Below are 10,784 nucleotides of genomic sequence, written 5' to 3'. Positions count from 1 at the left end.
ATTTTTTTCTAAGGTGACAATTATTTTAGACCGAGGGAGCAGTAGCTCTTGGATTTTCATTTTCCTATATTTTTTTTAAATTTAAATTTTGTGCACCGTCAGTATACAAAAAATTTTATACTATCAGGTAAACTTTAACTTAGGTTATCTAATTTTTTCTTAAATTTTATGAAAATAATTAAGTACCTTTAATAGCAGGTCAAGTTAACTAATAGAATACGTTAAACTAATTTCTTTTTTTATTTTTTTCCTCTTATTGGCCACCTTAGCATTCTTCCCGCCAACACCCCCACCCCACGTCACCCCACCCCACACACCAACCACTTCAAAGCAACCACCATCCCCGAATCTCACAATCTCCTACATGGATCATCACCGCCTCTCGGAAATGTGTAAAACTAAAAAGAATAAGTCTCTGATTTCTCTGTCTACCACTCAATATTCTTTTCATCTATCGAAACCGCCTGAGTTCTCACCGGAAAATATGGCAAATACTTCGAAATTCCAAAGCCAGGTTGAGATCAAGCAACAATGTTGTCCAACGGCGCTGAGATTCTCCACTGAGCTGACGGCCGACGAGTTAATAAACGAAGAGAGAGTTCCATTCCCATTCTTTAGGCCGTTGTCACAGAAGAGAGCTAATACATGGATTATCTCTCTCTTTGTGATCCTTCATTTGGGCGCTTTCATAGCTACAATGATTGTTAATGATTGCTGGGAGAATTCTCATGGCGATTGTGCTCTAAAATCTCTCCGTAGGTTCTCTTTTCAGCCGCTTTTGGAGAATCCTCTGCTCGGTCCCTCTGCTTCTGCGTTAGTTCCTTTTTCCTCTTCTTTCTCTTTCACTAATCTACCTATTCCTTGTCTTATTTTCTTGAATATCATGGAATTCGGATTCGCTTAGTTAGTTATTTTAGAGTTTACTGCTTTAGAGGAAACTACAAATTTATAGATTTCAATGGAAGGTTTCCATGCCTCGTCTGAAATAAATGGATGATGAATCAACTGTGATTTGCGCCTGTGAATTTGAAATTCGGAATACTAGGCGGAGTTTGAGGATGATGTATTATTGGATACGAATTGTTGCTTGAATTTGAGTTTGTACATCTGCATTAGTTGATATCATTACGATGTTTATTGAGATCTATATTGATAAGTTACTGCTTCAGCGGGATTTATTGCAAGACATTAGGTATTCTATAAAGAGATTGCCAAATCTTCTTTTTAAATGAAGAGTGGTTTAACTGGTTTTCATTGGGAAGATTAACTTTATGTGGATATCCTTATCTCCTGAAAATATAGTTGGTGCTTTGCTCCTGAGAAAATGTAGTTTCGAATGTCAGTCTAATATGTTCTTATGCATCCATTCTATTGCTTGGAGTACACATGCACTTTGCATATATACTCATGTGATGAACTGTTTCTGAAATGTTTCTTGGTTCTTGGTCCATTTTTCGCTAACATATTGATCTCTAGATTCCTCTTGAACATATTAAACATTACCTGCTTTCCTATCTTCCTTGAAAATTGCAGTATCAACTTTATTCTTGAGGTTAGTTACTATCGCATCGTGGAAACAGTCTCTTGCAAAAATGCAGGATAAGGCTGTGTATAATAAACCCTTGTGCATAGTAGGAGCTTTAGTGAACCGGGCTTCCCTTTTTGCTATTTACTAAGTCATCATATCCTATATGTTAATATTCATGTTAGTTTTCCATCTGTACATCAAAGGAACTATTCAGCTGCACATTCTGTCTTGCACGTGATATTATGTTGAGGAAGTTCTGCTGACAGTAACAGATATGCAATTTTATGCCAATGTAGGTTGGATGAAATTGGAGCGCTACGGGAGACTTTGCTGACTAATAATCATCAACTGTGGCGGATCTTCACAAGCCCATGGTTGCATGCAGGGCTTTTTCATCTGATCATCAATTTGTCTGCCATCATCTTTGTGGGACTTCACTTGGAGCAAGAATTTGGGCCATGTATGAATAATCTATAATATATCCTTTCATTGAGAAAGTTGTTTATTGGATCATTGATTGATGCTCCTATTTCTGCAGCAAGGATTGGAGTTATCTACATACTCTCAGCATTTACTGGTAGTCTAGTTGCTTCTCTTTTCGTTCAAGATCGGCCATCAGTTTGTTCCTCTGGTGCTTTGGTTGGATTGCTTGGTACAATGCTCTCTGGCCTCATCAGGAATTGGAAATATTATACCAATAAGGTCCTGAAATCTTCTAGCTTTTTTCCCTCTCATCTCAGCTTTCATATAGTGTAAAATGTCAGCTCCCCACTTTTCATTGCAGTTTGCAGGGCTAGTGGCTACCATGACTATCCTGATGACTAGTCTTGTCCTTGGACTGATACCTTACGTCAATAATTTTGCTAATTTTGGCGGATTTATGTCAGGATTCCTTCTGGGGTTTGTGCTCTTGTTCAGGCCTCAACAAGAGAAACAAACTCAAAATAAGGGAGGTCTATTTGACTTTGATGCCAAGCACATTGTCAAATGTAGGAACACTTTTGACAAGCCTGTTCAGAGGGGTGCTGCTCTTGTTATCTTTGTTTTTTTGTGAGTTCCATTTCTGTATGATGCTTCTATGGTTTTACTGTTGCTCCATTTTTCTTTGCATCCAATTTCACCATGAACTATTACTTAGGCTAGTTATATTGTCTCAGATAATGACTTGACTTGCTGTCACTCCAAATGCAGGCTTGCAGGAATTATTATGGCAGTTCTGCATGACATTAACATAAACAAGTACTGTAGCTGGTGTCACTACTTTGATTGCATTCCATCCAAATGGTGGAGCTGCACTGACGAGGCATTTCATTGTGAGGTATCTGGTCATACTTGATCCTATTAGTAGAAGGGAAAAGTAAATTTTTGTCTGAGAAGAAATAGGATACTCAAAAGTAAACATGAAACTATATGTAACATAAGATAATTGGACTGAAAAGAGAACCAGATCAGGTGGTGGCAAACATTTTTGCTAGTTCAAGTGGGATGTTCCCTTAGGTCCAGAAAAATGATCCTCACTGTATGTATATTCTTTCGTATCATCTTTTGATATAACTGTTGTTTCAAGCAATTATAAGTTTATAACCTTACATACATCTTGAGAGTAGAATGTATATATATTTGGTGGTTGTATTAGTTTGTTTATTAACTAAGAAAGATTCTTGGTTCTTCACTTCTTAAAGACTGCTTCCTGCATCCTCACTACTAATAGCATGATTAAGTCGAAACATTGGTGATGCTTTGAATAGGGTAATCCGTAAGGCTGATATTTTTTCCAGAACAAAGTGAGTTTTAAGTAACCCTTGGAGCACCTTTTTATCTTCCATTTCAGCTTTGTTAGTTATTCCTGAATCAGAACATCTTTTTATTGGCATCGTTTGCCTACTCTCCGTGATGGTTATTTTTTGACCGCCTAGCTGTAAATTCGTGTTTCCTAGTAGTCATAATCCTCTTCTTCCTGTTCCCAATGTTGTTATTACTTCTGCCACCACAAATCAAGCTTAAATTTGGATGTACTTTTTATCCTTTTGCTATTTAACTAGTATCTTAGAAGAAGACACAAGTGGCGATTAATTCTTGTATTCTATACTGCAGAAGATGGTCAACTCGGAACATCTGACTTTGAGTTGTTCAAATACTGGTAGATTCAGAGTGTTACCTTTCAACAACATTTCAGAGGCAAGGTTTCAGGACATGTGCAATCTGATATGCTCCTAGCAGGTCATGGTTTGAATTTTGGTTACTAACTTTTCTCAGGAGATACTTGTATTAGGTGTAAAATACTGTGCTTCAGAGTTCTTTAACTGTGCATAACATCAGCACCAAACATGTTGCTATGAAGGATTTAGCTGTTGATATGTGGATAACCATGTTCCTCTTGCTTTTAAAGCTTCTTGTCTTAGTGCTCGTGTGTCTTTCCTCTTATGATTTGTATGTATCCGAAGGTACTGCTTGTTAAGCTCACAGTTTCAACAAGGTGAAAAATCTGTTATTTTGACAAATTTAAGTCTAAATTCTTGCGAAGCAAATCATAGTGCCCAAATGAAACATGGATTCAGTTCCTTTTCTTTTTTTCATTTTAAAGTTGGTTCTATGTGCATTATGTATATTTTCTCCCTTTGACATGTGAAATAGGAAACCTGAGATTGTTCATTTTGATAGAACTATGTTAACAAAGAAGTTGACAACCATATTCTTGAAGCTTCTTTCGATTATCTCCGTCCTCTTTTCCTTTTTATGAGAATCGAAAGGAAAATTAAAGAAGTGTAGTATGTTCTTTTTCCCTCTATTAGGAAAAAGATGGGTTCATTCAACATACAGCAGAGAGTTTTGGAGTAACTGGTAAAGTTATTGTTATGTGATCAGGAGGTCATGGGTTCAAGCCTTGGAAACAGCCTTTGGCAGAAATGCAAGGTAACGCTGCGTACGATACACTCTTGTAGTGGGGCCCTTCCCCCCAAACATCGCGCATTGCGATAACTGGTAAAGTTGTCACGTGACCAGGAGGTCACGGGTTCAAACCTTGGAAACAATCTTTGACAGAAATACAAGGTAAGGTTGCGTACGATATACCCTTGTAGTGGGCCCTTCCTCGAACACCGCACATAGCGATAACTTTAGTGCACCGAAATGTTCTTTTTTATTCAACATACAGCAAGTTATCTTCACATAAATGATAAGGGAGGAGGACTCTTTTGAGTTAAAATAAAGAATATTTCCCTAGTGTCAGTTATAGTCGATCTTAACCTAAGCCTTCTCGCTTTTCTTCAGTTCCATACAATTAGGGGCCGTTTGGTTAAGTAGAGGCATTCATAAACTGTTTGATAGGTGGATAAAATATAAATTATTCATGTATAAAATTAATACAATATTTGATTTACAGTTTAAAAATCAACAAAACTAATACAAGGCATAAGTTTAAGGAATCTATATTTTATTTTATGTCGAAGAAAAAAGGTGAAATAAGTTATACGTGAATATTTAAAATCTGCATAAACTAATCGGTATATTCCCTCATAACTAAAACCAAAACTATAATAAAATTAAGGATTATAAGCGATCTCCTTTTGAATACAAAGTTGTGTTCTTGCTGGTCTTCTACCTAATTGTCGACGACGTGCCTGCTTGTATTGCCTGCTTCAGCTGATTCAATCGTAATTTTACTATATTATTCTTAATTAATTACTATAAGCCGTTACATATTAAAAAGTAAAATAACAAGAGGGAACAAGCAGGTAGACGTATTTGTTTATGCTATCTGCCTCAGCTACTTCAATCATAATTTTATTATATCATTCCTAATTAATTACTATAAGTCATTTACGTATTAAAAAATTACAAATATTTAATAAAAAATTTAAAATAGACATTTATGACAGCTGCTTCAACCATAATTTTACTATATCATTCATAATTTATTTACTTCTAATAATAAGAGGGAATAAGCGTCTGCAGGTCGACGCGTCTGTTTGTGCTGTCTGCTTCAGCTTCTTCAATCGTAATTTTACTGTATAATTCCTAATTAATTACTATAAGTCATTTACATATTAAAAAATTAAAACTATTTAATGATAAATTTAAAATAGACATTTATGACATGACTGTTTCAGCTATTCCAATCGTGATTTTTCTATATCACTCATAATTAATTATTATAAGTTATTAAGTATTAAAAAATTAATAATATATAATTAAAAAGATAAAATAGACATAAAATAATAAATTATTTTTTGATATTTTTATAAGTCATTTAAGTATTAACAAATTAATAATATTTAATAAAAATATAAATAGACATAAAATGATAAATTATTTTTTGATGTTTTAAGTTAACTTGATGTCTTACAAATGACTACTTAAAAATATAAATTATTTTTTGATGTTTTAAATTAACTTGACGTCTTATATGAGATCATTTAAAAAAAATTCACAAGTATTTGTTATAATAATTTTACTATGTCACTTCTAATTAGTGGAACAAAAGAAAAAATATTATAAATCACAGTAATTAAAAAAATTATTTTAAAAATATAATTGACTATCAATACCACAAAAGTTTTACCAACTTGAAATATTGTTAAACAAATTTCACCAATCTAAATATAATAATATATGCCTAACTTAGAATTTATCAACCAGTAGTTTAGCAGCTGAAGCAACAGGAGATCGACATGTCTGTTTCAGATGCTTCAACTATGATTTTACTGTATTACCCCTAATTAATTATTATAAGTGATTTACATATTAAAAAATTAAAAATATTTAATAAAAAATTTAAAATAAACATTTATGACATGATTGTTTCAGCTGCTTCAACCGTGATTTTACTATATCACTTATAATTAGTTATTATAAGTCATTTAAGTATTAAAAAATTAATAATATTTAATAAAAAATAGACATAAAATGATAAATTATTTTTTGATTTTTTAAATTAACTTGACGTCTTATACACGATCACTTAAAAAATAAAAATTATTTTTTGATGTTCTAAATTAACTTGACGTTTTATATGAGACCATTTAAAAAAATTTCAAAAGTATTTGTTAGAATAATTTTACTATGTCACGTCTAATTAGTAGAACAGAAGAAACAATATTGCAAATCACAGTAATTAAAAAAATATAATTAACTATCAATGCCACAAAAATTTTAACAACTTAAAATATTATTATATAATTTCATCAATTTAAATATAATAATATATATCTAACTTAGAATTTATCAATCAAACAAATACATGTTTTTAACTAAATGATAAAATCATACATAAATTTTTTAATATATAAGCTAAATTGCACCTTTCGGGAGTATGCGCCTATGGCCTAATGGATAAGGCCCTTGACTTATAATCGAGCGATCGTGGGTTCATGTCCCACTGGGTGTGTGTTAATTTTTTTCAGTATTGTTTTTTTCTCGGTGAGCGTAAACTCTTGGGTTATACACATTACCCTCAAGAAGTTAAAAGTGCCATTACGGAGATGTTTAGTCATGAAAATTAAAATTTTTTATAGTTGGAATTGAAATTGGAGTTGGAGTTGTATTTGATCATATGTTTTTTTAAATTCTTTTTTGACTTTCGAAAAAACTTTTTTAAATATGATTTTATGCTCTAACTTTTACAAACTATCAAAATTACCCAACTAAAATTTACCTACTAATGAAAAAAGAACACAATTAGTCACTATTATAAAAATAATTACATATACATGGTCATATTTAATAAATTTCAATCATGACATATATAATATTTATATTAATAGTCTTTATGGATGTTATATTAACAGATCACGACTTCCTGTTTTTTAGGTAATAAATATTATCTTTCAAACAAATTTCCTTCATTTTCCGTTCCTAAAAAAAGGAAATGATGAGTTGTTATTAAATTTTAGGGTGCCGCTAATTTATTTCTTTAATTTTTTTATACATGAAAGATTTTACTGTGTATGAATAAATTATTTCTATATAAAATATACTTTGCATATTTATGGTATATTATATCATATACTATAAATATATAAATATGCTTAGTATGTTTCTTTATACTTTGTATTTTTATATGTGTGTGTATATGGTATATAAGTGGTATAAATTTCATATATAACATACTTTATATATTTATATTATAAATATGTTTAGTATGTTTCTTAATACTTTGTATATTTATATATGTGTGCATATGGTATATACATGGTATAAACTTTATATATAACATACTTTGTATATTTCTATTATAAATATAATACTTTATATATTTATGGATATAAATATAAATTAGCAGTAAAATAATGTCTTAAATAAGGGAGAAAATTAAATAAGGAACAAAAATAATGATGAGAGAGAAAAAGAGATATATATTAATTAGGATAACATTAAATTTGAAATTATAATTATCTTATTCTTTAAAACTGCTATATACGTAATATTGAAAAAGTAATGCTATAAGGAGAGTTTTATGTAAAAATTTAAAAGATTGGGGTTATATGTAATAACAATAAAAGTTGGAATTGGAGTTGGAAAATTGTGAAAACAACAAAAACCTATTTTCCCTTTTTAGAAATATTTTTCGGAATTATTTTCTAAATTTTCATGGCCAAACACCACAATTTTCAATTATGAAATTTTTTTTCGAAAAAAAGGAAAAAAATTTCATGGCAAAACGGAAAATTTCGTTAACTGATTTTTTTCTGAAAAAAAAAAAATAAGTGCATTACCCTATCCAATCTCAATGATTTGAACACCAAGTTTCACAAATTGGTCTCACCACTCACGCAAATCATTTTAACTTATATTAATCAATGCTAATCTATTTCAAGATCTATATCAACATTATATTTAGTGTTAAGGATCTTTGATATGTTGGTTTAAAAGTTTATTTAATAGACAAAATTCATTCATTTTTTATCAATAATTATTTTAATAATTAAGGACTCCTAAAATATATGAAATAATCTTAATAAAATAAATATAACAACAACAACATACCCAGTGTATTCTCACAAAGTGGGGTCTTGGGGTAAGGGGGTGGATAAAGTGTACGCAGCCCATACCATTATCTCATATGAAGTAGAGAAACTCTTTACGATAGACCCCTAAATCAGGACAGACAATGAAAAACACAAAAAAAATCAAAGCAAATAACAAAACGGGCTATCATACCGTTAGATAATAAAGAAAATAAGACACCCACACTATAAACTAGTTTTTCAAAATCATAGAAATCACCAAAACACCACGAAAAAGAGACTACAAGAAACTACAAGCAAAAATACAATAGAACACTTTTCCTTACTATTATAGGCGTACTCTTACATACTAACTCTTTATCCTAATTTGCATCCTCCACGCCTTCTTATCAAAGGTCATGTCCTCTGTAAGCTGTAACTACTCTATATCATGCCTAATTACCTCTCTCCAATATTTCTTTGGCCTACCTCTATCTTGCCTAAAACCATCCATATCCAACCCCTCACATCTTCATATTGGAGCATCCGTGCCCCTCCTCATCACATGCCTGAACCATTGCAACCTTACTTTCCGCATCTTTTCCTCTACCGAAGCCGCTCCCAGCTTTTCCCAAAAAATCTTATTTCTAGTAATATCCGTCATGGTAAGTCCACACATCCATCGTAACATCTTCATCTTCGTTACTTTCAACTTTTGGATGTGAGAGTTCTTAACTGACCAACATTTCGCTTCATACAACATAGCTGGTCGGACTTCCACTCTGTAGAAATTACCTTTAAACTTAGGAGTCACTTTCTTATCACACAAAACTCTCAAAGCGAACCTCCAATTCAACCACCCCGCATCAATATGGTGCATGACATCCTTGTCAATCTCTTTATTTTCCTAAATCATAAACCCAATATACTTGAAATTCTCCCTCTTCTAAATGGGTTGAGAATCCAGCTTCGCTACCAGGTCATCCTCATGCTACAAATCACTAAACTTACATTTCAAGTACTCCATCTTGGTCCTGCTCAACCTTAATCCTTTAAACTCACGAGTCTATCTCCAAACTTCTAACTTATCATTAACTCCTCCTCGAGTTTTGTCAATCAGTACAACATCATCAACAAATAACATACAACAATGCACCTCCCCTTGAATACGCCATGTCAAAACATTCATCACCAAGGCAAATAAAAATAAGCTAAGAGTTGATCCCAGGTACAATTCTATCAAAATAAGAAAGTGCTCTAAATCTCTTCCTACCATTCTCACATGAGTCTTTTCACCATCATACATGTTTTGAATCGACCTAATGTATACCACGGGAACCCCTCTAGCCTTCAAGCACCTCCACAGAATCTCCCTTGGACTTTGTCATTCACCTTCTCAAGATCAATGAACATCATGTACATGTCCTTCTTTTTTTTCCCTAAACTGCTCTACTAATCTTCTTAGAAGGTAAATGGCCCCAGTAGTCGAGCGACCTAACATGAAACCAAACTGATGATCCTCCTCTGCCTCAACGCTACCACCCTTTTCTATCCATTCACAGTATGACTCAACTACTTGATACCTCTATAGTTGTTGCAACTTTAAATGTTCCCCTTATTTTTATAAAGGGATCATAGTGCTCTGTTTTCAAGCTTTAGGTATTTTTATCGTCCTAAAAATTATGTTAAACAACCTTGTCATCTACTCCAAACCTTCCCCGCCAATTCTTTTTCAAAAATCCACTTGAATCTCGTTTAGCCCTGTCGTCCAACCCCTCTACATCCTACAAATAACACCCTTGACCTCCTTAACCTTAATATCCTACAATAACTATGTCGCTACATCTCTCTAAATGCTTTAAGCCCCTCAACATGAAATTTTTTTTTCATTTACAAGTTTATGGAAATAAGACTGCCAACGCCTTTTAATGTGGGCATCTTTCACTAATACTATTCATCTTTTCCCTTGATTCACTTTACCTAGTCAAAGTCACAGATCCACCGCTCTCTAGCCTTGGCCATCCTATACAACTATTTATCCCCATCTTTCTCCTGTAAAGCCACATATAAGCTCTCAAAAACTATTGTCTTAGCCGCCATAACCACTAACTTAGCCGCTCTCCTAGCTAACTTATACTCCTCCCAATTCCTCAGCTTCTCTGCTCCATCCTTACTCTCCACTAACTTCTCATAGGCCACCTTTTTAGTCTCCACCTTCCTCTTAACTTGTTTGTTCCATCACCAGTCTCCTCGGTGTTTGTTTGATCAGCCTCTCGAGACATCCAACACCTCTCTAGCTGTCTCTCTAATGC

General features: G+C 32.8%; 1 protein-coding gene across 2 annotated transcripts; it reads left to right on the top strand.

The window, feature by feature from the left end:
* The first annotated feature begins 294 nt into the window (after positions 1 to 294).
* Positions 295 to 4,104, top strand: LOC107867889 (RHOMBOID-like protein 8). Of its 2 annotated transcripts, none has more exons than XM_016714360.2 (6): positions 295 to 813; positions 1,825 to 1,988; positions 2,067 to 2,230; positions 2,313 to 2,578; positions 2,720 to 2,846; positions 3,626 to 4,104. In XM_016714360.2, exons 1-6 carry the CDS (start codon positions 365 to 367, stop codon positions 3,743 to 3,745), a joined length of 1,290 nt encoding a protein of 429 aa, XP_016569846.1. In that variant the 5' UTR covers positions 295 to 364; the 3' UTR covers positions 3,746 to 4,104. The 2 variants fall into 2 exon arrangements, with proteins under 2 accessions (XP_016569846.1, XP_016569844.1); XM_016714358.2 differs by having other exon boundaries at positions 296 to 813; positions 3,623 to 4,104.
* Positions 4,105 to 10,784: the final 6,680 nt, after the last annotated feature.

Source organism: Capsicum annuum, chromosome 4 (assembly GCF_002878395.1).
Source record: "Capsicum annuum cultivar UCD-10X-F1 chromosome 4, UCD10Xv1.1, whole genome shotgun sequence".
In the NCBI taxonomy this organism is placed as follows: Eukaryota; Viridiplantae; Streptophyta; class Magnoliopsida; order Solanales; family Solanaceae; genus Capsicum; species Capsicum annuum.
This window is presented reverse-complemented; position numbering and strand designations above follow the sequence as displayed.